Below are 27265 nucleotides of genomic sequence, written 5' to 3' on the forward strand. Positions count from 1 at the left end.
AAAATTCAGAAATCGAAATATATGTAAAACAGTCAAAAATTGAAAAATCTAAAGTTTAAAAAACGAAAAACTGAAAATCCAAAAAATAAAAAATCGAAAAGTCGAAGAGTAGAAATATTGAAAAATCCCAAAACTGAAACAAATATCCAAAATTAAGAAACTAAAAAATTAGCCAACCGAAAAATCCAAAAATCGAAGAATTGAAGAGCTGAAAAATCGAAATTGCGAATTCGAGAAACGGGAAAGTAAAAAAAATATATATTAATTGAAAAATCGGAACACTGAAAATTTAGCAACGTCAAAATTTGAAAAATTGGAAAATAGAAATACTGGAACTGGAAAATTAAAAAATCCAGAAATCGAAAAATCTAAAATTTAAAACATTGAACAACTGAAATATTGCAAAATTGGAAAATCGGAAAATCGAGAAATCCAAAAATCGAAACATCGGGAAATAAAAAAAATTGAGAAATTGAACAATCAAAACATTCGATAAATCGGGAAATAAAAAAAAATTGAAAAATTTAAAAAAAGAAATATTAAAACATCGAAAAGTTGAAAAAAAATTGAGAAATCGAAGTATAAATCTGTCGAAAATTTGAAAAATCTAAAGTTTAACCAAAAATTGGAATCCAAAAAGTAAAAAAAGGGTGGACACCCAAAAACTGCAAACTGAAAAATTTAAAAATTGGAAATTCGATGAATTGGAATCGACTGGCCTGAAAATTTGAAAAATTGAGTAAATGAAAAATTGGAAAAATTCAAAAATCGAAAAGCCGAAAAGTAAAAAAGTGAAAAACCGATAAATCGAAAAATCGAAACATCGAAAAATTCAAAAACTGAGACAATTAAAACATCGAAACATCCGAATCTCGATAAATCGAGTTTTCAAAAAATTGAAAAATCGAAAATTAAAAAATTCGGAAAAAAGAAAAATTAAAATATACAAGCAGTGAAAACTGAAATAGAAAAATTCAGAAATCAAAATATATATAAAACAGTCGAAAATTGAAAAATCGAAAGTTGAAAATTGAAAAATTGAGGGGACAGAAAATAGAAAAAGGGCACAATTAAAAATCGAGAATGTGAAAATTGGAAAAATGAGAAATTGTAATATTCAAAAATTGGAAATCTTGGAAGCCAACAAATTGTAAAATTCAAAAATCAAAAACGAAAAAACAAAAAAGTGTATAATAAAAACTTGAAAAATGTAAAAAGTGAAAATCAAACTTGAAAATTTGAAGAAAAATTGAAAAAGCCTGAAAATTTGAAAAATTGAATGAACGAAAAATTGTAAAATCGAAAGAAGCAACAAAAAATAAAGGAAATGAAAAACCGAAAAATTGTGAATCCAAAAAATTGATAATTAAAAAATCGGGAAAATGAAAAATAAAAATCGGAAACAAAAAAATTGGAAAAGGGAAAAATTAAAAATTGATAAACTGAAAAATTTAAAAATGAAAAACCGTAATATTGAAAAATTGCCAAATTGCAAAACTGATGCAAATCGAAAAATTGAAGGAACGAAAAATTGAAAATTTCGGAAGTCGAGAAATTGTAAAATTGAAAAATCAAAAATAAAAAACGAAAAATTACAAAATGAAAACTTGAAAAATCTTAAGAATCAAAAAAGTGAAAAACAAAAAAAAAAGAAATATGTATTATGAAATAGAAATATTGAAAATTAAAGAAATTGGAAAATCGGAAGTCTGGAAATCCAAAATCTGCAAAGCGGAAAATTTAAAAATTGAAAAATGAACGAACTGAAAATTCAAAGCCTGAAAATTGGAAAAATTGAACAAATGAAAAATTGTAAAATCGAAATAAAAACAGAAAATAAAGAAAATGAAAAAACGGACAATTGTGATATAAATCGAGAAAATAAAAAATACAAAATCAGGAAAATGCAAAATAGAAATCGGGGAGTTGAAAAATTTAGGGAACGAAAAATTGAAACAGGGAAAAATTAAAAATCGAGAATGTGAAAAATGGAAAAATGAGAAATTGTAATATTGAAAAATTGGGAAATTTAGAAGTCGACAAACTGTAAAATTATAAAATCAAAAATAAAAAAACGAAAAAGTGTAAGCATAATAAAAATTTGAAAATGTAAAAAGTGAAAATAAAACACGAAAAGTTGAAGAAAAATTGAAAAAAAAACCCGAAAATTTGAAAAATTGAATAAACGAAAAATTATAAAACCGAAAGAAGCAACAAAAAATGAAGGAAATGAAAAAACGAAAAATTGTGACATACAATCGAAAAAGTGAAAATTAAAAAATCGGGAAAATGAAAAATAAAAATCGGAGACAAAAAATTGGAAAAGGGAAAAAAAATTGATAAACTGAAAAATCGAAAAATGAAAAACTGTAATATTGAAAAATCAAAAATAAAAAACGAAAAATTACAAAATGAAAACTTGAAAAATCTTAAGAATCGAAAAAGTAAAAAATAAAAAAAAAGAAATATGTATTATGAAATAAAAATATTGAAAATTAAAGAAATTGGAAAATCGGAAGACTGGAAATCCAAAAACTACAAAGCGAAAAATTTAAAAATTGAAAAATGGACTAACTGAAAATTCAAAGCCTGAAAATTTGAAAAATTGAACAAATGAAAAATTGTAAAATCGAAAAAAAAACACGGAAAATAAAGAAAATGAAAAAACGGACAATTGTGATATAAATCGAGAAAATAAAAATTAAACATTCGCCATATTGAAAAATAAAAATCGGGAACATGAAAAATTGTGGAAACGAAAAATTGAAAAATCCAAAGAAAATTGGTTTGGTAAAATTCCGAACATCAGCGACTTTAAAGGATTTCGTTGCATCGGTTATGCTTTGACTAAAAATTCAAAGGCGATTGGAATCCAGGTCAAGCTGGAAAACTTTTATGGGTTACTTTGATAAAACGCCACTCGGAATTGTAAAGATGTCAGATTATTTATTCCCGATATTGTAGGTATCGGTCGTTTTTACGTCCTCAAAGGGAATAAACATGCTGACAAAAAACATTAAAAGAGAAATGTTTGCTTTTGTTCGAGCGCGATGGAATTTTCAAGTTAGAATGCTTTGTTGTTATACAAAATTAATAATAACTGTCTATGACAAGAAGGGTCAAATTCAGCTTGCTTTAGAGTTTAAGAAAATCCGTGGAAGATTCAGTGGCTCGTGTTTTGACCTAGAGCAAATTCATGTTTTGCCAAAGTCTGCCGTTGAAGGGCCCTATTATTCACGTCAGACTGGTTTCTGTAAACCTAAAATAGAACGCCCTCAGTTTTCTGTACGGGCGAAAGATCAAGCAGGTAAAGGGAGTTCAGAAGTCCCTTCAGCGCTCTTATGTCATCCGAAGTCACTGAATTTCAACAAGTAAGAGCATGCCATAATATAATAACAAAAAAAAAAAAAAGAAAATGCGACTAAAATATAAAAAACAAGAAAGAAAATAATCTGCACCAGGGCATCATGCATCCTCTCCACTTACTGGGTCTATTGTCCTGTGAAGTCGGCCCAGAAAAGGAGCTTCTGCGATGATGTCTATGTCTCCTGTGCGAGTGTTTCCTTTCGGCGGGAACATGAACTCCCACGAAAACGCTGTGCGCTCGATGACCTAAAAACATTTTCGTTTTCAGCGGACTCTAACAAAATTATATTAATGGCACAGATTGAATTGGTAATAAAGCGAGATTTATTGCACTCGACACAATAGGTGCGATCGATGAAAAGCCTCTCGGGATTGCTTATTGCACATGGCTTAATTTCCACTTTAACACGTTGAGAGTGGAAGCGCCGAAGAAAATCGGGCGTTCTGCTTAGCCTAGTTTTGTATCTAGTGTTATTTGAGGCGGATGAGACGGATACTAATTAATATCATAAATAAATGTTACGTCTTTGACTCATTTTATCTTTTGTAATGTTTTGCTAAAGGCTGCTAAGATTCGTGTAGGTGGTAACAATTTATTAAAGGATAACGCTACAGGAACAAATTACGGTAAAATAAATCTGGAGCAACAAGTGAATGAGTCAAACTTCTGGTGGAAGTTCGTGTAGGATTCGGAGGAATTTTGTTGCTTCAGAGGATTTTTCTACTGCTTTTCAAGAATAGCCGAAACTAAATGTAAGAAAATTTGTGATATCTTAAAAATACGATTTTAAGCTCGAATATTTCGCAAACCAGTTGCCGTATTGACTATGAATTATTATTTCCTCTGATAGACGTATTATTCCTGCCTAAACACAATATTGTTCATTATTTTTGACCAGCCAGTTTTTCCGACGTTGCCCTAAATATTTAATTCCATCAATAAGCAATGTTTTTCGGTTCGGCTCTTTGAAAAATATCTTTCATCTTGTTTAAGAAGCTTAGCCAAAAGCTCACTTTTTTCACTACCATTCCTTACGAAATTTTTGACCTTTTTCTGAGCAATATCTAAAATTAAGTAATTTTTAAGTACGGTATTTAAGTATTTAAAGTAATTTTGCCAAAAGCTCAGTTTTTCAATACCCCTCCTTACAAAATTTTTGACCTTCTTCCGATCACGTTTAAAATTACCTAAAGAATTTGTTTGTTGGTTTCTGACTCCAAGAGATGTTTGCAACTTCATTTCATTGAAAATTGCAGCCATTTTTTCAGAATCGCCAAAACTAAATGAATTCGAGTTTGAATATTTCTAAAAGCTGCCTCTGAATTTTTTTCTCTGATAGACGTATTGTTTCTGCTCAAATACATTTTTTTTTTATAATTTTTGGTAATCCAGGTTTTCCGGGATTGCTCTAAATAATTGTATCATAAAAATGCTACGATTGCTCCGGAATTTCCGATTTTCGCCTGAAATCTGAATCCGAGACCATCAATAAGGTATTTTTTCCACTGAGTTCTTCGAAAAAGATCTTCTATACTTTTTGGAAATTTTTGCAAACCCTCCTTTATAAAGTTTTTGACATTTTTCCGAGCAACGCTGACAATTACCAAATGATTTTTTTTTGTTGGTTTCGAAATCCGGAAGTTTTTAATAACTACAATTCGTCGAAAATTCCAGCTATTTTTCCAGAATCGTCAGACAAAAAGTGAGGAGTTTTGTGATATTTCAAAAATTTAATTTTGAAATGAAATATTTTGAAAACCAATGGCCATATTGATTCTGAAGTTTTTTCTCTGGCAGACGTATTATGTTTGCCTAAATTTCATAATTTTTGGTCACCTATTTTTTCCGGAATTGCCCTAAATAATTATTGCATCACAAAAATGCGACAATTGCTCCGGAATTTCCGATTTTCGCTAGAAATCTTAATCCTAGATTATCAATAAGGCATTTTTTTCATTGAGCTCTTCGAAAAACATCTTCCATATTTTTTGGGGGATTTTTTACAAACTTCGTCAAAAAATAAATTTTTGGAATACCCTCCTTTATAAAGTTTTTGACATTTTTCCGATGAACGTTGACAATTACCAAATGATTTTTTTTTGTTGGTTTCGAAATCCGGAAGTTTTTAATAACTACAATTCGTCGAAAATTCCAGCTATTTTTCCAGAATCGTCAAAAAATAAAATGTGAGGAATTTTGTGATATTTCAAAAATTTAATTTTGAATTGAAATATTTTGAAAACCAATGGCCATATTGATTCTGAAGTTTTTTCTCTGGCAGACGTATTATGTTTGCCTAAATTTCATAATTTTTGGTCACCTATTTTTTCCGGAATTGCCCTAAATAATTATTGCATCACAAAAATGCGACAATTGCTCCGGAATTTCCGATTTTCGCTAGAAATCTTAATCCTAGATTATCAATAAGGCATTTTTTTCATTGAGCTCTTCGAAAAACATTTTCCATGTTTTTTGGGGGATTTTTTACAAACTTCGTCAAAAAATAAATTTTTGCAATACCCTCCTTTATAAAGTTTTTGACATTTTTCCGATGAACGTTGACAATTACTAAATGATTTTTTTTTGTTGGTTTCGAAATCCGGAAGTTTTTAATAACTACAATTCGTCGAAAATTCCAGCTATTTTTCCAGAATCGTCAAAAAATAAAATGTGAGGAATTTTGTGATATTTCAAAAATTTAATTTTGAATTGAAATATTTTGAAAACCAATGGCCATATTGATTCTGAAGTTTTTTCTCTGGCAGACGTATTATGTTTGCCTAAATTTCATAATTTTTGGTCACCTATTTTTTCCGGAATTGCCCTAAATAATTATTGCATCACAAAAATGCGACAATTGCTCCGGAATTTCCGATTTTCGCTAGAAATCTTAATCCTAGATTATCAATAAGGCATTTTTTTCATTGAGCTCTTCGAAAAACATTTTCCATGTTTTTTGGGGGATTTTTTACAAACTTCGTCAAAAAATAAATTTTTGCAATACCCTCCTGTATAAAGTTTTTGACATTTTTCCGATGAACGTTGACAATTACCAAATGATTTTTTTTTGTTGGTTTCGAAATCCGGAAGTTTTTAATAACTACAATTCGTCGAAAATTCCAGCTATTTTTCCAGAATCGTCAAAAAATAAAATGTGAGGAATTTTGTGATATTTCAAAAATTTAATTTTGAATTGAAATATTTTGAAAACCAATGGCCATATTGATTCTGAAGTTTTTTCTCTGGCAGACGTATTATGTTTTCCTAAATTTCATAATTTTTGGTCACCTATTTTTTCCGGAATTGCCCTAAATAATTATTGCATCACAAAAATGCGACAATTGCTCCGGAATTTCCGATTTTCGCTAGAAATCTTAATCCTAGATTATCAATAAGGCATTTTTTTCATTGAGCTCTTCGAAAAACATTTTCCATGTTTTTTGGGGGATTTTTTACAAACTTCGTCAAAAAATACATTTTTGCAATACCCGCCTTTATAAAGTTTTTGTCATTTTTCCGATGAACGTTGACAATTACCAAATGATTTTTTTTTGTTGGTTTCGAAATCCGGAAGTTTTTAATAACTACAATTCGTCGAAAATTCCAGTTATTTTTCCAGAATCGTCAAAAAAAATGTGAGGAATTTTGTGATATTTCAAAAATTTAATTTTGAATTGAAATATTTTGAAAACCAATGGCCATATTGATTCTGAATTTTTTTCTCTGGCAGACGTATTATGTTTGCCTAAATTTCATAATTTTTGGTCACCTATTTTTTCCGGAATTGCCCTAAATAATTATTGCATCACAAAAATGCGACAATTGCTCCGGAATTATCGATTTTCGCTAGAAATCTTAATCCTAGATTATCAATAAGGCATTTTTTTCATTGCGCTCTTCGAAAAACATCTTCCATATTTTTTGGGGGATTTTTTACAAACTTTGTCAAAAAATAAATTTTTGCAATACCCTCCTTTATAAAGATTTTGACATTTTTCCGATGAACGTTGACAATTACTAAATGATTTTTTTTTGTTGGTTTCGAAATCCGGAAGTTTTTAATAACTACAATTCGTCGAAAATTCCAGCTATTTTTCCAGAATCGTCAGAAAAAGTGAGGAATTTTGTGATATTTTAAAAATATGATTTTGAGTTCCAATATTTCGAAAACCAGTGGCCGTATTAACTTTGAATTTTTGCTCTAACAGGCGTATTATTCCTGCGTAAACACAATGTTGTTCATTATTTTTGACCACCCAGTTTTTCAGGAGTTGCCCTAATGGCTTTCGGTTCGACTATTCGAAAAATATCTTCCATATTTGTAATGTAACTTAGCCAAAAGTTCATTTTTTTTCACCACTGTCCCTTACCAAATGTTTGACCTTTTTCAGAGCAACAAAAAATTACAAAAAAAATCGACACTGCCAAAATTTTTCCAGAATAGCTAAAAATAAAAATTTTAAAAATATAACTTGTACTGACTCTGAATTATTTTCTCTGAAAGATGTATTATTCCTGCGTAAACACGATTTTGTTAGTTATTTTTGACAACCTAGTTTTCTTATAGTTGTTCTAAATACTTTCACAACAAATGTGCTACAATTCCTCCGGAATTTTTTATTTTCACCGAAATTTTGATCTGGAGTCATCAATTAGTCATGTTTTTCGATGCAGCTTTGCGAAACCTATATTCCAAATTTTTTGCGAATTTTTAAGTAATTCCGCCAAAAGCTCAATTTTTTAATATCCTTTTTTGTTAGTTTCGAAATTCAGAAGTTTCTTATAACTTTATTTCAGTGAAAATTCAAACCATTTTTTCAGGATCGACAAAAGTAAATCTGAGGAATTTTGTGATAAGTATTTTAAAAATATGATTTTGAGTTCCAGTATTTTGAAAACCAATAGCCGTATTGACTCTGAATTTGTTTCTCTGACAGACGTATTATTTCTGTCTAAGCCCAATTTTGTTCATAATTTTTGATCATCCAGTTTCCGGAGCTTTCCTGTGTAATGTCATTAAAAAAAAAGTTACGATTCTTCGGGAATTTTTAATTTTCGCCTGAAATCTTAATCCGAGAGCATCAATAAGGTTTGTTTATCCATCGATTCGGCTTTTTCAAAAAAGATCTTGATATTTTTGCGGGATTTTTAAGAAAATTCACCGAAAACTCAACCTAGTCAAGCATTTTTTTTTATTCAGCTCTTCGTAAAAGATTTTCTATATTTTTCGGGAGATTTTAAGAAACTTCGCTAAAAAGTCAATTTTTTCAATGCGAAATTTTTAACATTTTTCTGAGCAACGGTGAAAATGACTAAATAATTTTTTTGTTGGTTTAGAAATATAGGGGTAGGTTTATAGAAAAGCGAATTAAATATTTAATCCTCGATTAATTTAACACATGAGTGGACCTTTCCAGATTCGTCAAAACTAAATATGATAATTTTTTGATATTTTAAAAACATGATTTTGAGTTCGAATATTTTGAAAACCAGTGGCCTTATTGACTCGGAATTTTTTCTCTTACAGGCGTATTATTTCTGCGTAAATCGAAATTTGTTCAAAATTTTTGAACACTCAGTTTTTCCGGAGTAGCCCTAAATAATAAAAAAAGGCTAGGATCGCTCAGGAATTCTGGATTTTTTCCAGAAATCTTGATTTGAGATATATTCAATGAACTTTTCTATTCAGTTCTCGAAAAAAAATTTACATATTTTTTGAAGATTTTTAAGAAACTGACAAAAACTCTATTTTCTTCAATACCTTGCCGTATTTTCGATTTTCCGCTGAAATCTTGATCCCAGAGCATCAATAAGGTATGTTTATCAATTCGGCTTTTCCAAAAAGGATCTTCGATATTTTTGGGGAATTTTTTAGCAACTTCACCAAAAATTCAATTTTTTCAATACCAAGTCTTCCTTATGAAATTTTTAATATTTTTCCGAGCAACGTTGGGAATTTCCTAATGATTTTCTTTGTTGGTTTATAAATCCAGAAGTTTTTTACAACGGAATGCATTTCGCTGAAAATTCCAACGATTTTTCCAGAATCGCCAAAACTTGATGTGAGAAATTTTGTAATATTTTAAAAATATTGTTTTGAGTTCGAATATGTATTTCGAAAACCAAATGCCGCATTGACTCTGAATTTTTTCTCTAACAGACGTATTATTTCTGCGTAAACACAATTTTGTTCATATTTTTTGATCACCCAGTTTTTCCGGAGGAGCCTAAATGATTCCAAAAAAAAAGCTACGACTGCTCAAGAATTTTCGATTTTCGCCTGAAATCTTGATCCGAGATCATCAATAAGTTGCGTTTTTCAATTCCGCTTTTCGAAAAAGATCTTACATATTTTTTAAAAATTTTTAAAAAACTTAGACGAAAACCCAATTATTTCAATCCCTTTCATTATGAAATTTTTGACATTTTTCCGAGCAGCGTTAAGAATACCAAATGGTTTTTTTTGTTAGTTATTTCCCAGTCCAGAAGTTTCTTATTAGTTCGTTTTTTCGAAAATTGCAGCCATTTTTCAAGAATCGCCAAAATTGAATGTGAGAAATTTTGTGATATTTTATAAATATATCCTGAATCCGAATATTTCGAAATCCAGTGGCTGGCTTGACTCTGAATCTTTTTCTCTGATAGACTTATTATTTCTACGTAGACACAATTTTGTTCACACTTTTTGATCATGTAGTTGTCCCGGAATTGCCCTAAATAATTTCGTCACTAAAATGCTACGATTGTTTCGGAACTTTCGATTTTCGCCTGATATCTTGATCTGAGACTACCAATAAGCTATGTTTTTCGATTCATCTCTTTGAAAAAGGTTTTTTATATTTTTTTGGTGATTTTTAAGAAACTTCACCAAAAACTCAATTATTTCAATACCCTCTCTTATGAAGTTTTTGACATTTTCCGAACAACGTTGACAATTACCAAATGACTTTTTTTTTGGTTTCTTTTATGATATCTTTAAAAATATGATTTTGAGCTCGAAAAGCAGTTGCCGTATTGACTCTGAATTTTTTTCTCTGATAAACCTTCTATTTCAGAAGTTTTATTCATATTTTTTGACCACCCGGTTTATCCGAAGTTGTCCTATAATTTTTTAAAAAATGCTACGTTTGCTGCAAAATTTTCGATTTTCGCCTGAAATTTTGATCCGAGACCATCGATAAACTGTTTTTCGGTTTACTTCTTCTAAGCCTATCTCCCATATTTTTTGAGGGATTTTTGAGGAATTTCGCCAAAGGCTCAATTTTTTCAATATCCTCCTTTATGAATTTTTTTTATTTTTTACTGAGCACCGTTAAAACTAACAAAAGAATTTTTTTTTTTGATGTCGAACTCCAACATTTTTTTACAACTTAGTTTCTTTGGAAATTCCAACCATTTTTTCAGAATCGTAAATTCGTAAACGAAAAGTGAATTCGGGAAATTTTGTAATATTTTAAAAATATTTTAAAATATGACTTTGAGTTCGAATATTTTGAAAATTAGTGGCCGTATTGACTCTATATTATTTTCTCTGCAAGGCGCATTGTTTCTGCGTAAACAGAATTTTGTTTATAAATTTTCACCACCCAATTTTACCGGAGTTGCCGTAAATAAATAATTCCGTAACAAAAATCCTACAACTTAGTCCGGAACCATCGATAACTGTTGATTTTCGATCAGTCTCTTCTAAATCTGTTTCCCATATTTTTTTGGGGGATTTTTGAGCAACTTCGCCGAAAGCTCCAATTTTTACCCTCTCTTATTAATTTTTGAGCTTTTCCGAACACCATTGTATTTTTGTTTATTTCAAACTTGAGAAGTTTTTCATCATTTCTTCAAAAATTCTAAAAGAGACTTCGTTAAAAATCAAATTTTTCAAAGAAATTTTTGACATTTTTTCGAGCAACGTTAAAATTATCAAATGATTTTTTGTTGGTTTGGAAGTCTAGAAGTTTTTACAAATTCATTTCGTCCAAAATTCCAGCCAGTTTTCCAAATTCGCCAAAACTATATGTGAGAAATTTTGCGATATTTTAAAAATATGATCTTGAGCTCGAATATTTCGAAAACCAGTGGCCGTATTGGCTCTGACTTTTTTTTCAATGTGAAATTTTTAATATTTTTTCGAGCAACGGTGAAAATTACCAAATAATTTTTTTTTGTTGCTTTCGAAATCCAGAAGTTTTTTACAACTTCATTTAATGAAAATTTAATCCATCTTTTCTGATTTTGAGCTCGAATGTTTCTAAAACTAATGACCGTATTGACTGTATTTTTTTTCTCTAACAGGCGTATAATTTTTGGATCATTCAGTTTTTCCAGACTTGCCCTAAATAATTTCATCCCAAAAATGCTACAGTTGCTCTGGAGTTTTCGATTTTCGCCTGAAATTTTGATCAGAAACCATCAATAAGCTGTGATTTTCGATTCCGCGCTCGAAGAAAATCTTACATATTTTTTGGGAAATTGTAAGACACTTCGCCAAAACTCAATTTTTTCGATGAATTTTTTTTTCAATTTTTCACAGCAACGTCAAAAATTATTATCAATTGATTTACTTTTTTTATTGGTTTAGAAATCCAGGAATTTTTTACAAAGTCATTTCATCGAAAATTTCAACCATTTTTCGAAAATCTCCAAAATTAAATGCAAGGAATTTTGTGTAATTTTTAAAAATATCACTTCGAGTTCTAATTTTTCGAAAACGAGTGGCCGTATTAACCCAGGATTTTTCTCTCTCACAGATGTTTTGTTTCTACGTAAACACAATTTTTTCCGCCCTTTTTTTTATTGATCCCAAGCCAACAATAAGCTATATTCGACTTTTCGAAAAAGGCCTTAGACATTTTGTATGGGATTTTTAAGAAACTTCGCCAAAAACTGAATTTTTTTCAATATTTTCCCTTACAAAATTTTTTATTTTTTTCCGAGCAACTTTAAGAATTACTAAATGATTTTATTTGTTGGTTTCGAAAACCAGAAGTTTTCTTAGAACATATGCATTTCAGCGAAAATTCCAACCATTTTTCCAGAATTGCCAAAATTAAATGTGAAAAATTTTGGGATATTTTTGAAAATATGATTTTGAGCTCGAATATTTCGACAACCAGTGACCGTATTAACTCTGATTTTTTTTTTCTGAGAGGCATATTATTTCTGCCTAAATACAATTTTGGTTATAATTTTTAATCACCCAGTTCAGCCCTAAATAATTCCAAAAAAAAAAATGCTGCGGTTGCTCACTAATTTTCGATTATCCTCTGAAATCTCGATCCGAGATTATCAGTAAGCTGTCTTTTTTTTTGTTCAGCTCTTCGAAAAAATTCTGAGATGTTTTTTGATACCTAGTTTTCCTTAAGAAATTTTTTTTCCGACTAACGTTGAGAATTTCCAAATGATGTTTTTTTGTTGGTTTCGAAATCCAGAAGTTTTTTACGGATTCATTTCACTGAAAATTCCAACCATTTTTCCAAAAATATTATTTTGAGTTCGAAAATTTCGAAAACCAATTGCCATATTGAATTTTTTCTCTAACAGACGTATAATTTCTGCGTAAAGACAATTTTGTTCATAATTTTGATCACCCAGTTTTTCTGCAGTTGTCCTATATAATTTGATTGAAAAAAGCTCCGATCAGTCAGTTTTTCCTGAATTGCCCTAAATAATTTCATGATAAAAATGCTACGATTGTTCCGGAATTTCCGATTTTCGCCAGAAATCGTGATCCGAGACCATCAATAAGCCATGATTTTTTAATTAAGTTCTCTGAAAAAGATCTTCGATATTTTTTGGCAGATTTTTAAGAAACTTCCGGAAAAACTCGATTTTTTAAGACTTTTCCTTAGTAATTTTTGACATTTTTCCGAGAAACGTTGAAAATTACCAAATGATTTTTTTTATTGGTTTCAAAATCCAGAAGCTTTTTAGAATGTATTCATTTCATTGAAAATTCCAACCACTTTTCCAGAATCGCCAAAATTAGGAGGATTTTGTGATATTTTTAAAAATGTGATTTTGAGCTCGAATATTTCGAAAACTAGTGGCATTGACTTTGAATTTTTGTCTCTGACAGACGTTCTGCTCTATTTCTACGTAAGCGCAATTTTGTTCATATTTTTTTGATCAGCCATATTTTTCCGGAGTTGTCCTATATAGTTTCATTGAAAAAATGCAGCGATTATTTTGATCCCAGACCATCAATTTTTGATTCGGCTCTTTGAAAAAGAACTTCCATATTTTTTGGAAATTTTTAAGAGACTTCGCAAAAAAATCAGTTTTTTCTGTGAAATTTTTTACAACTTCATCTTAATGAAAATTCAAGCCATTTTTTGAGGAATTTTGTGATATTTTAAAAATATCATTTTGGGTTCGAATATTTCGAAAACCAGTGGACGTATTTCTGAGTAAACACATTTTTTTTCATAATTTTGGATCACCCACTTTTTCCGGAGTTGTTTTATATAGATTCATTAAAAAAAAACATACTACGATTCTTCCGGAATTTTCGATTTTCGTCTGAAATCTTAATTATGTTTTTGGATTCACCTCTTCGAAAAAAAATTTCCATATTTTTTGGGAACTTTTAAGAAACTTCGCCAAAAACGCAATATTTCCAAGGTGAGCAATGGTGAAAATTACCAAGTTATTATTTTTTTGTTGGTTTAGAAATCTAGAAGTTTTTACAACTTCATTTCATCGAAAATTCCAATCATTTTTCCAGAATCGCCAAAATACATTTGAGGAATTTTATGATATTTAAAAAAAAAATTTGAGTTCGAACATTTCGAAAACCAATGGACGTATTGCCTCCGAATTTTTTTCTCTGATAGACCTATTATTTCGCCATAAATACAATTTTCTTGATATTTTTTGGTCTTTTTTTTCCGGAGTTGTCTTAAATAATTTCATAAAAAAATGCCACCCTAGAATTTTCGACTTTTGCCTGAAATCTATTTTATCATCAATAAGCTATGTTTTTCGATTCGGCTTTTCGAAATAGATCTTCGATATTTTTTATGGGATTTTTAAGAAACTTCGCCAAAAACTCAATTTTCTTTAATACTTTCCCTTACGAAATTTTTGACATTTTTCCGTTGAGAATTACCACATGATTTTTTCTTTGTTAGTTTCAAAATCCAGAAGGTTTTTAAAAGGTATGCATTTCATGGAAAATTCCAACCATTTTTCCAAAATTGCGAAAATTAAATGTGAAAAATTGTGGGATATTTTTAAAAACATGATTTTGAGCTTGAATATTTCGAAAACTAGTGACCGTATTGACTTTGATTTTTTACAAAAAAAAATGCTACGAGTTCTCCGAAATTTTAGTATTTCTACTTTTCGAAAAAAATCTTCCATATTTTTGGGAGATATTTAAGGAACTTTGCAAAAACTCAATTTTTTCAATGCCGTCCCTTATGGAATTTTTGACAATTTTTCTAAACCACCAAAAAAATCATCAAATGATTTTTTTGGTGGTTTAGAAACCCAGAAGTTTTTTATAACTTCATTTCATTGAAAATTCCAAGCATTTTTCCAGAATCGCCAAAATTAAATCAGAGAAATTTTATGACATTGTTACGAAAGAAACCCATACGCCACCCGGGTACGACGCCTATGGGCCGTCTAGAGCTTTCTAGTATATACAGCCTGGGAGCGGAAGTCGCGATGGGTATTCGAGAAAGACCTCGATCGCAGAAGTATGGGTTTATATAGAGGCCACCTTATTATTCAGCCAATTGAGTTAACAAGTCGAATCCAGCGAGGATCGAGAAAATCCAGACAAGGCCCAGAATTATTTTGTACATAATCGTTGTATGAATTTGAGTTACTAAGAAATAAATTGTTGAGTTTAACCCGCGCCGATTTTATTCACCGATCAACGTAACAATATTTTTAAAAATATGATTTTGCTCGAATATTCCGAAAACCAGTGGCCTGAAATCTTGATACGAAACCATCAATAAGTTGTTTTTCTATTTAGCTCTCGAAAAAGATCTGAAAAACTGAATTTTTTCAATACCTTCCCTTGTGAAATTTTTACATTTTTTCGAAGAACGTTGAAAATTACCAAATGTTTTTTTTTGTTTGTTTCGAAATCCAAATTTTTTTCACAACATTATTTCTTCGAAAATTCTAACCGTTTTTCCAGAATCGCCAAAAGTCAGTTTCCGAAATTTTGACTTGATATTATTTTCTTTGACAGAGGGATTATTCCTGCGTAAACACAATTTTGTTTAAAATTTTGGACCACCCAGTTTTCCCGGAGTTGCCTTAAATAATTCCAAAACAAAAACGCTACGGTTGTTCGGTTTTCGCTTAAAATCTTGATTCGGAATCATCAATACACGTTGTTTTTCGATCCATCTTTTCTAAATCTATCTCACTATTTCCTGTATTTTTTTGGGGATTTTTGGGCAACTTCGTTAAAACTCCAATTTTTTCCCTTATGGTTTTTTTTACCTTTTTCTGAGCACGGTTGAAAACTACCAAACTTTCTTCGAAAATTCTAACCATTTTTCCAGAATAGCCGAAAATAAATTTGAGAAATGGTGCGATACAATTTTGTTCGTCATTTTTGACGAATTCTTTTTTCCAAAGTTACGCTAAATATTTTCACAACGTTAAAAATAGCTCCGGAATTTCCGATTTTCGCCTGAAATCTTTGTCCGGGACATACGTTTTTAGATTCATCTAGTCGAAATTTATCTTTCAGAATTTTGTGTGGATTTTGAAAAATTTTGAAAATTTTACATGGAACCCGAATATTTTAAAAACCCAGTCGCTGTATCGATTTTGGGTTATTTTACCTGATAAATGTATAATTTCTGGGCAAACAAAATATTTTTTAACAACTCAGTATTTTCGAAATTGAGTGAAAAATGTTCTTAACAAAATGGCTAGGATTCCTCCGGAGTTTTTGAAATCTGGCTGTAATCCTGACCCCATAGCATCAGCACGCTATGTTTTTCGATTCAGTTGGTCGAAATACATTTCCCAAATTTTTTTGTGGATTTTTAGACGATTTGACCAAAAGCACAATTTTTTTTGTATAAAATTTTTGACCATTTCCGAGCGTCGTCGAAAATTATCAGAAAAATTTCTTTTGTCAATTTCGATCTCTAGAAGTTTGTTAAGTCTTCATTTCGTCGACAGTTTTTGCCATTTGTCTAGATTCGTCAAAATGAAGTGTGACCAATTTTGAGATATTTAAAAAATTCGACTTCGAAAACGAATATTTTGAAAACATCGTCACTGTATCGATTTGGTGTTACGGTACTTGATAACCTTATTATTACTGCGCAAACAAGATTTTTTTCAAAACGTTTAGCCACTCAATTGTTTCGAATTTGAACCAAAAGGTCCTTAACAAAATTGTTGGGATTTATCCGGAATCTTCGACGCCCGTTTGTAATCCTGGCCCATCAACTCTCTATTTTTTCGATTCAGTTGGTCGAAATACATTTCCCAGAATTTTTTGTGGATTTTTGGACAATTTGACCAAAAGCACAATTTTTATATTTTTTATATATAAAATTTTTGACCATCTCTAGATATTTGTTAAGCCTTCATTTCCTCGACAATTTTTGCCATTTTTCAAGAATCGTCAAAATGAAGTGTGACAAATTTTGAAATATTTTGAAAATTCGACTTTGAAAACGTATATTTTGAAAACCTCGTCACTCTATCGATTTTGTATTATTTTTCCCGATAAAATTATTATTCCTGTACAAACAAGATTTTTTTCATAATTTTTAACAACTCAGTTTTTTCAAAATTGAGTCATAGATGTTGTTAACAAAATTGCTAGAATTCCTCCGGAGTTTTTGAAATCCGGCTGTAATCCTGACCCCGGAGCATCAGCACGCTATATTTTTCGATTCAGTTGGTCGAAATACATTTCCCAAAATTTTTTGTGGATTTTTAGACAATTTGACCAAAAGCACAATTTTTATCTTTTGTTTTTGTATAAAATTTTTGACCATTTCCGAGCGTCGTCGAAAATTATCAGAAAAATTTCTTTTGTTAATTTCGATCGCTAGAAGTTAGTTAAGCCTTTATTTCGTCGACAGTTTTTGCCATTTGTCTAGAATCGTCAAAATGAAGTGTGACCAATTTTGAGATATTTTAAAAATTCGACTTCGAAAACGAATATTTTGAAAACCTTGTCACCGTATCGATTTGATATTACGGTACTTGATAACCTTATTACTACTGAGCAAACAAGATTTTTTTCAAAGCGTTTAGCTACTCAATTTTTTCGAATTTGAACCAAAAGGTCCTTAACAAAATTGTTGGGATTTGTGCGGAATTTTCAACGTCCGTTTGTAATCCTGGTCCATCAACGCTCTATTTTTTCGTTGGTCGAAATACATTTCGCAAAATTATTTGTGGATTTTTGGACAATTTGACCAAAAGCACAATTTTTATATTTTTTATATATAAAATTTTTTGACCATCTCTAGAAATTTGTTAAGCCTTCATTTCTTCGACAATTTTTGACACTTTTCTAGAATCGTCATAATGAAGTGTGCCAAATTTTGAAATATTTTGAAAATTCGACTTTGAAAACTTATATTTTGAAAACCTCGTCACCCTATCGATTTTGTATTATTTTAACCGATAAACTTATTATTCTTGCGCAATCAAGATTTTTTTTCAGAATTTTTAACAACTCAGTTTTTTCGAAATTGAGTCAAAAATGTTCTTAACAAAATGGCTAGAATTCCTCCGGAGTTTTTGAAATCCGTCCCGGAGCATCAGCACGCTATATTTTTCGATTCAGTTGGTCGAAATACATGTTTCCCAAAATTTTTTGTGGATTTCTAGACAATTTGACCAAAGACTCAATTTTGATTATTTTTAATGTGTGATATTTTTGACCTCCGAGCGTTGTCGCAAAATAATCAGAAGAATTTGTTTTGTAGATTTCGACTTCTAGAAATTGGTTAGAACTTTATTTCCTCTAGAATTTTTTGCCATTTTTCTAGAATCGTCAAAATGGATTGTGAGAATTTTGAAGTATTTTAAAAATTCGACGTTAAAATTGTTGACTTCGAACTTCGGAAGTTTCTTACGTTTTCATTTCTCGGGAAATTGCTCCTATTTTTCCAGAATCGATAAACGAATTAGGAGAAATTTGTTTTTTTATTAAAATGAACGACGACGTCTTCGTCATAAAAATAACACACTTTAGTTCTAAATTTGGAATCTCATTCAACCATCGATAAAAAAGATTTCCATTCATATCTTCCCGACAACAATTTCTCATCCTTAATATTCTTCGTCGATATAAATAGCAACTCAACCATGTTCTGACCCAGGACTTTTCTCTGTTAAAGGTACCTTCAATTTACGGTGCCTGGAACTACAGACCCAACCTTTTTTTTATATGTCGGGACCACCAAACCTCTTTTCGTCTAAAAATAAAAAAAATTGCCCAACCTGAACATTTTTCGCTTCATTTAAATATTTTTATCGCCATGGTTTGATTCTGAAAAAATGGATAACACTTATCTAGGACAGTATTTTACATTATGTAGTTTTCCGATTGTTATCACTGATACTATGTTGTGTTTACACGATTTACTGCCGCATTTTTTCATAAACTAAAACATTATCGTTGAAAACTACTGAACTTGAATTACACCAGCGTTTAAAATTAACCACAGTCCTATCCAGTCGTTACCGGAAATTAAACAAAAATAAAATTTTAAAGGTAGTAATAATACACTGACATTTTTGATGGATGTGTTCATTGTCATTGATGTGTGTTATTTCATTGAATTTAAACCAACTTGTGATAAGATTCACTTTTCCCAGCTCACACTGGTGTTCATTTATGTAACACTCAATTACTCCTATACACAAAATAAAATTTGGTTGAATATGATAAAAAACGCCGCTATTTTGTTGTCCCTAGTAACTGTCGACCCAGTTCTCTGAAAACTACACACCGTCCGGAAAACATCGACTTAATAACAAGGGTGGTATTTTTCAGACCATGAATTTCTCATAATTAACAACAATAATTAAAAAATACCCATCGTCACATTTCGCCGCACTTTCCAGCAGAATTTACGACCCTCTCGTCGTCACTTCAACCCCTTAAATAACTATAAACCCAAAGCACCCTCTTATCGCCCCAATAACGACCCTAGCGCAAGCCGCTAAAACCCTTCATTTATTTAAAAATTACAAACAAAATCCGATTGTGCTTCGTTTGGTTGCTGCGATTTTCTTACCCTATTTCCGCCCTGTTAACAAATTAATCAAGTCGTTCATTAATTTTTCCTTCGTTTCCGACGCTTCCACCTAAACAATAAAGACATTAAAACTTTAATACCAATAAAAGTCGTAACTGGGATTTATTTTTCGCGTTTCGTTTTTATTCATGTCGGAAGAACCCTTGAAGCGACTCCTAATGAAAAATCTCAGTGAAAATGAAAGACTGTGTGACCTTTGAACCGCCCACGTAATGACCTTATTCCATGTTTACAGATTCTCCCCAGTTTCCAATTTTCAATTAATTCGCACCCTTTGTACCTGATTGACAGTCTCTGTTTGGTCTTCGTTAACAACCTCAGGAAAGTTTACGTGCGAAGATAGACTGTTTGTTTATATCGATTGGGGCGTAAATGAAATACAAATAATAATAAGTTGGTTATTTTAGGTATGTCTTATTAATTCTAATGGTTTGGTTTATGAAATTAAAGATTTTTCAATCGATTCGTTGTTTTTTGATTTGTATTTTGCAACTTGTGAAATGGTTTTTAATTTCAATTTGAATTAAAATTTTTGAATTTTTACACATTTTTGGTTTTCGATGTAACAAGTTTTTGACTTACAGTTATGAATTTTTCGATTTATGATTTTTTGATTTTTGAAATTATTCGTTTTTTCAATTTTTCAGTTGCACGATTTTTAATTTTTTGATTTTCTGTTTTCACAAGTTTTCGATTTGCACTTTTTTGATTACTTTGATTACTTTCGAAGTTTTGCATTTTAATTTTTTTATTTTCCAACTACTGAATTTTGAAAATTTTAGATGGTTTAATTCTTTGATTAACAATTTTTTGACTTACAACTCGCCAATTTTTTGATTTTTCAATTTTTGGATATTGTTTTCGTTGTATCAATTCAGTTTGTCCATAATTTATTTTGCCATATTCGGTTTTCCAGATTTTTTATTTATTGTTCCATTGTTAATTCTTTTTTTGATTTCGGATTTTGAATTGCAATTTTTCTATTGTACAAGTTTTCGATTTCCAATTTTTTAATTTAAATTTTTGATTTATCAACTTCCGAATTTTTTGGGTTTTTGATTTATATTTTCAATTTTTCTGTTTCACGGTGTTTCAACTATTTACTATTAGATAGGTATTTTCATTTTTGGTTTTTTAAATTGTTTCAGTTCTACAACTTCTAAATTTTACAATTTTTCGATTTAACTTATTCTTGAATTCATCAACTTTTGGAATTTTTCAATCATTCTATTATTCCAATTTTTTGTTTTTTTAATTTATTTAGCACTTTCGTAACTTTTAGTTATTTTCATTTTTCGTTTTATTAATTTTTCGAATTTTGCAATTTTTAATTTTATACATTTTATTTTTCGATTTAACAGTTTATATTTTTTCAATTTTTGGATGCGTTGCTGTTTTCAGTTTTTTCGATTTTTCTACTTCGCAAATTTTCCATTTGCAATTTTAAATTTTTTGTTTTTGCAGTTTCAAATTTCTCAATTTTGATATTTTAATTTTTCGATTTTTCCATTTTTCCATTCAGTTTTTGAATTTTAGAATTTTTAGGTATTTAATTTTTTCGATTTAATAATTTGTTGATTACAACTTTTGAATTTTTGATATTTTAGTTTTTTGTTTATTCAATTCTTCGGTTTTGTAATTTTTAATTTTCACATTTTTTAATTATTCCATTTTTGATTTTTTGGTAGTTTTTCGATTTTTATTTTGTAAGTTTTCGATTTATATTTTTTTTTATTTTTCTAGTTCTGAATTTTAGAATTTTTGAGTTTCGATTTAAGTTTTTATTTTTCAACTTTTGAATTTTGTAATTTCCCTTTTAGTTGATTTTTGATTTTTCTAGGGAATTTTTTTTCGAGTTTTCAAATTAAAATTTTTCTATTTTAAGTTTTAATTTTTAAAATTTTTCAGTTTTTCGATTTTTTAGTTTTATTTGTTTCAATTTTTGTTTATCCAATTTTTCGAAACGACTTTTAAGTTACAATTTTTAGGTATCTTCGGTAATTTCTCGATTTATCAAATTTTTGACTTACAACTTATAGCTTTTTTAATTTTCCGAACTTTTTAATTATCAGTTTTTCGGGTTTTCAATTTAAAATTTAGCTATCAGCTTTCGAATTTTTTGGTTTTCTGAATTATACATATTTTTCAAATATTTCTGATTACCAATTTGAAATTTCTAAATTTTGAGATATTTTAATTTTTAGGTTTTTCAAATTTTCCGTTTAACGATTTTTTATTACTCTGAGATACATTTTCATTTTTCATTTTTTCAATTTTTCTAAATTTAAAAATTTTTGGATACATATTTTAACTTTTCGATTTCACTTTTTTTTAATTTTTAAACTTTTGCAATTTTTCAATGTTTTCTTTTTTTTGTTATTTCCTTTATATTTTCAAATTTTTGAATTTTGAAATATTTTAATTTTTTCTTTTTCCGATTTTTCATATTTTTAGATGTTTTTATTTTTCTGTTTAACATTTTTTTGATTTTGGCACTTTCTAATTTTTTAATTTTTGTATATGTTGGTGTTTTGTATTTTCAATTCGGTTTTTCGATTTTAAATTTTTCGATTTTTCAGTTTTCTTTAGTTTCTTACAGCTTCTGTCCATTTTTATGTTTCAATTTTTGATTTTTCAATTTTTTGACATGATGGTTTTTATTTTTTGAAAATTTTTCAGTTTCTGGATTTTTAATTTTTCCATTTTCTAATTGTCACATTTTACAGTTATTTCATTTAGGATTTTTTTTAATTCTTTTATTTTTAGTTTGAAATTTTCCATGTTCAATTTTTTGATTTTTCTACTTTTGTATTTTCGAATTTGTAGTTTTCAGTTTAAAATTTTGCTGTTTCAACTTTTGAATGTTTCAATTTTTCGAATTTAAAATTTCTCGATTTTCTGTTTTTCACATTTTTTCAATCACTTAATTTTCGATTTTTTTTTTTTCAGTTTTTCGATTTTTTAGTTTTAGATGTTCTCGTTAATTCAATTTTTCGAATCAACTTTTAAGTTACAATTTTTAGGTATTTTAGGTAATTTCTCGATTTATCAAATTTTTCACTTAAACTTTTGAATTTTTTGATTTTTCAATTTTTTGATATTCTAGTTTTTCGTGTAATAAATGTTTCTCGATATTTAATTTTTTCATTGTCTGTTTTTCCAAAATTGCAATTATTCTATTGTTGGTTTATTTTGGTTTTTCGATTTTTAATTTGCAATTTTTCGATTTTACAAGTTTTCGATTTCCAATTTTTCGATTTTATAACTTTTTAATTATCACTTATTCGGATTTTTTGGTTTTTGATTAAGTATTTTTCAAAATTTTTTGATTTCCAATTTGGAATTTCTGAATTTTGAGATATTTTCATTTTTCGTTTTTTCAATTTTTTAATTTACAACTTTCGAAGTTTTGATGTTTCAATTTTTTGATATTTTAATTTTTTGTTTAATGAATTTTTAGGTTTCTCAGTTTTTAATTTTCTATTTTCTATTTTCTATTTTTCAACTAGATCGTCATTCGATTTTGATTTTCAAGTTTTTTATTTTTCTACTTCTGAGTTTCGATTTAAAATTTATTATTTTTCAATTTTTTGATATTTTAGTTCTTTGTTTCATCAATTTTTCAGTTTCTCGATATTTAAATTTTCAATTTTCCGTTTTTCCTTATTTCAATTATTCCATCGTTGATTTAAGTATTTTGGTTTTTCGGCTTTTAATTTGCTATTTTACAAGTGTTCGGTTTCCAATTTTTCCATTTTATATTTTTTGATTATCAGTTTTCGAATTTTTTGCATTTTTGATTTATATTTTTCAAATTTTTCTAATTTCAAATTTGAAATTTCTGAATTTGGAGATTTTAATTTTTAGTTTTTTCAATTTTTCAATGGAACAACTTCTAAATTTTACAGTTTTTAGACACATATTTTAATTTTTCGATTTAACATTTTCTTGAATTTCTCAACTTTTGCAATTTTTCAATTTTTATCTTTTTTCTTTGTTATTTGATTTATTTTGCAAATTTCTCGGATTTTACCATTTGAAACTTCTCAATTTTGAGGTAGGTATTCTAATTTTTAGATTCTTCAATTTTTCAGTTTAATAAGTTTTCAACTTTTAGAAATTTTTATTTTTTGGGTAGATGCTGTTTTGTTTATTAAAGTTTTTCAATTTGTCGATTCAAATTTTAAATTTTATAATTTTTAAATATTTTACTTTTTCGATTTAACGATTTTTCGACTTACAACTTGATTTTTGAATTTTTTGATACTGTAGTTTTTCTTTTTTGGAATTTTTCTATTCTCGATTTATCCATTTTCTAATTTATCCATTTTCTAATTTTCACATTTTGTAATTATTTCATTTACGATTTTTTCTGGTTCTTCTATTTTTATTTTGCAATTTTCCATATCCAATTTTTTGATTTTTCGAATTTTCGGTTTTTCGTTTATTTAATTTTGGGAATGAACTTTTGAATTGCACAATCTTTAACTAAATACATTTTTTTTTCGGTTTAACAATATTTTGATTATGCAGAAACAACTTTCAACTTTTTCGAATTTTTCAATTTCTTGATGCGTTGTCTTTTGTTTTCCATTTCTCAATTTTTTCAATTTTTAATTTTTCGAATTTTTGTTTTTCATATTTTTTCAATCAGTTAATTTTTGATATTTTGTTTTGATTTTTTCGATTTGCAATTTAAAATTTTTATTTCTGAATTTTTCAATTTTTGGTATTCTATTGTTCGATTTTTAACTTTTTCCGTTCTTATTTTGCAATTTTTTTAGTTTTCAATTTAAAATTTCTAAATTTTGATGTTTTCATTTTTCGTTTTTTCAATTTTTCGATTAAACATTTGAATTTTAGAAATTTTAGATGTTACTTTTTCGATTTAACAATTTCTTCATTTACATCTTCATTTTTTCAAAATTTCAATTTCTTAGTTTTTATTCTTCCGTTTTCTATGTTTCACATTTTTCAATGATTTAATAATTGTTTTTTTTTAGTTTTTTATGTTTATTTTACAATTTTTCGATATGCAATTTTTTATTTTTCTTCTTCCGAATTTTCGAAATTTTTCAGTTTTCAATTTTAAATTTTCAGTTTTTCGGCTTTTGTCCATTTCTCAATTATTCCAGTGTTCGATTTTTTGTTTTTTGGTTTTGATTTTGCACTTTTTCGATTTTGAATTTTTCGATATTTCTTTTTTTGATATTTTAGTTTTTCGTTTTGCAATTTTCAATTATTCCTCTGTTTTTTCTTTAGTTAAGCCATTTTTAATTATCAACTTTTCTATTTTACAAATTTTCGATTTTATAAATTTTTGATTTATGTATCAACTTGGCAATTTTCTCGTTTCTCGTGTTTTTAATTTGAAATTTCACAATTTTGAGGTATTTTAACTGTTAGTTTTTTCAGGTTTTCGTTTTACGAATTTTATAGAAATTTTAATTTATTGATTTAATTTTTTTTAGCTTACGAATTTTTCGGTATTTATTTTTGCAGTTTCTCGAATAATTTAAATGTCCTGAAAGGATTATGGAAGATATAACGTATTATGTTTAACGCAATTTCGCTAAAAGCTGTACATAATACGAATTATATTGCAGAAATACCCCGAAGGGAAGGAAGCTCCAAAAACAACAAGAGTTAGGGAATCTTAAAGCTCCTGTAGAAGCTGAAGCAAAAAATAATAACAAACACGGCGTGATAAAGGAAAATATTGATTTAACTTTGGATTTTCAGCGTATTTATGAAGGCAGCCATTATTCCTTAAGAAGATTAATCATATCACTAAATAAGATTTAAATATATTTATCATCGTTTATTTACTACGGATCTTTTAAATTAGATTTCCTGGCACAGAAAAATTACACATTTTTGACCTGCTTACAAACCAAATATAAACAAGTGTGTTTTTGTAACATAATGCGTTCGAATCATACACAGTGGCGGATTATGGGCGATTAAAGTATGATACGTTACACGAGGAAACATTAATTTTGGGTACAACTTTATCTAATATCTACTGTGTTTACTTGAACCACAGGCTGTAACTATCGCTGCTACGAGTAAATGTAAACAGTGTTTTAGTCAGCACGATCTAGGGGGAATCTCGACAACATTACACTTAACGCAAACATAAAACATGGCAAACAGAAATTCCCTAGACTGTTTTCTGAGCAAAATTTCCCGAGTCGACGGGTGGAGTTCGTTAACTTATCACAGTTTGCCTATTACTCCTTCTATAAATATATTCTGTGATGTATTATAATGTGATGAAAAATGCAAGAAGTAACAAAATAAATTATTAAAATGTAAGAAGTACTTACCTATACTCTGAGGAAAACATCATTTTAACTTAACAACATTATAAATAAACAATCTTATTCCTTTTCTTTAATAAATGATTAAAAAGAATTTGGAAATGTCTCTTTGGATTAACTTTGAATTTTAGATTGTATAATTTCCTGAACAATAATTTACAAGTCAAATTGTTACTACTTAATAATTTATAAAAAGAGTATCAGTGATAATTTTCCTGCAATGAACCCGATATCCAATATAACGTTTATTTTACTTTTAAATCGTGACAGATGTTCCGTATTTTACTAAATAAAGTAGTCTAAATTGTAATCGGTTTCTTCTGAATAATGTATTAAAGAATAATAAAAGAAGGCAAGGATTTTTAGATTAATTTTTTTTTTCGTAAATAAAATAGCCAAAATAAGTATGAACGCTCCATTTATGGGACTACTAGGCAACTTTTACAAAAGCTTATTTTTTCAGTACTTCCCCTTTATGAAAAATATCTACTTTTTTTCCACCACCTTCAGAAAAATTTAAAAGCGAGACGTCGAAAAATCAATACATCGAAACATCGAATCGAAATTTGAACTTTTCTTGATTTTTCTAATTTCGAAATTGTGAATTTTAATTTTTCAACTATTGAATTTTACAATTTTTAGGTATTTTACTTTTTTTAACAATTTTTTTCAACTGGAGTTTTCGATTTAAAATTTCTCGATTTTCAAATATTTTCAGTTTTGGTTTTTGTAGTTTTCTGTTTTTTGACTTTTAGATATTTTCATTTTTCGTTCTTTAAATTTTTCAATTCCCTTTTGAATTGAACAATTTTTAAAAATTTTAATTTTGAGATTTAGCGTTTTCGTAAATTTTTGAACTTTTTGAATTTTTCAATTTTTCGATGATTTTTTGTTTTTGTTTATTGTGCACTTTTTCGGCTTTTTAATTAAAATTAAAATTTCTCTATTTTCACATATGTAGATATTTTAATTTTTCGTTGTTTCAATTTCTAAATTTTCAGATATTTTTCGTTTGTTTAATTTTTGGAATGATCTTTTTAAATTCACCAATTTTAACTACATATTTTTATTTTACGGTTTGAGAATTTTTTGATTTTGCAGCAACTATTGTATATTTCGAATTTTTTAACTCTTAAAACGCTGCTTTTTTGTTTTTTCATTTCTCAATTTTTCGATTTTTGATTTTTTTATTTTTTCATCTTAATTTTGCAATTTCCCTACTCCGCAATGTTTCGATTTGCAATTTTTGAATTCTTGCTTCTCAATTTTTGAATTTTTGAATTTTTTTATATCTTCAATGACTCCATTGT

At 28.4% G+C, this 27265-nt stretch overlaps 1 protein-coding gene across 2 annotated transcripts in view; it reads right to left on the reverse strand.

Annotated features, from left to right (window-relative positions):
- Ndae1 (Na[+]-driven anion exchanger 1) overlaps positions 1 to 27265 on the reverse strand; it is a 137785-nt gene that overhangs the window by 59460 nt on the left and 51060 nt on the right. For both annotated transcript variants that reach the window (XM_064058646.1, XM_064058647.1), the window contains exon 3: positions 3487 to 3612. In XM_064058646.1, coding sequence (XP_063914716.1) covers positions 3487 to 3612 — 126 coding nt within the window. The remainder of the gene's footprint in view (positions 1 to 3486; positions 3613 to 27265) is intronic.

This window comes from Zophobas morio, unplaced genomic scaffold (assembly GCF_036711695.1).
Source record: "Zophobas morio isolate AGI-343-1 ecotype UQ-CSIRO unplaced genomic scaffold, CSIRO_AGI_Zmor_V1 ptg000018l, whole genome shotgun sequence".
Taxonomy (NCBI): domain Eukaryota; kingdom Metazoa; phylum Arthropoda; class Insecta; order Coleoptera; family Tenebrionidae; genus Zophobas; species Zophobas morio.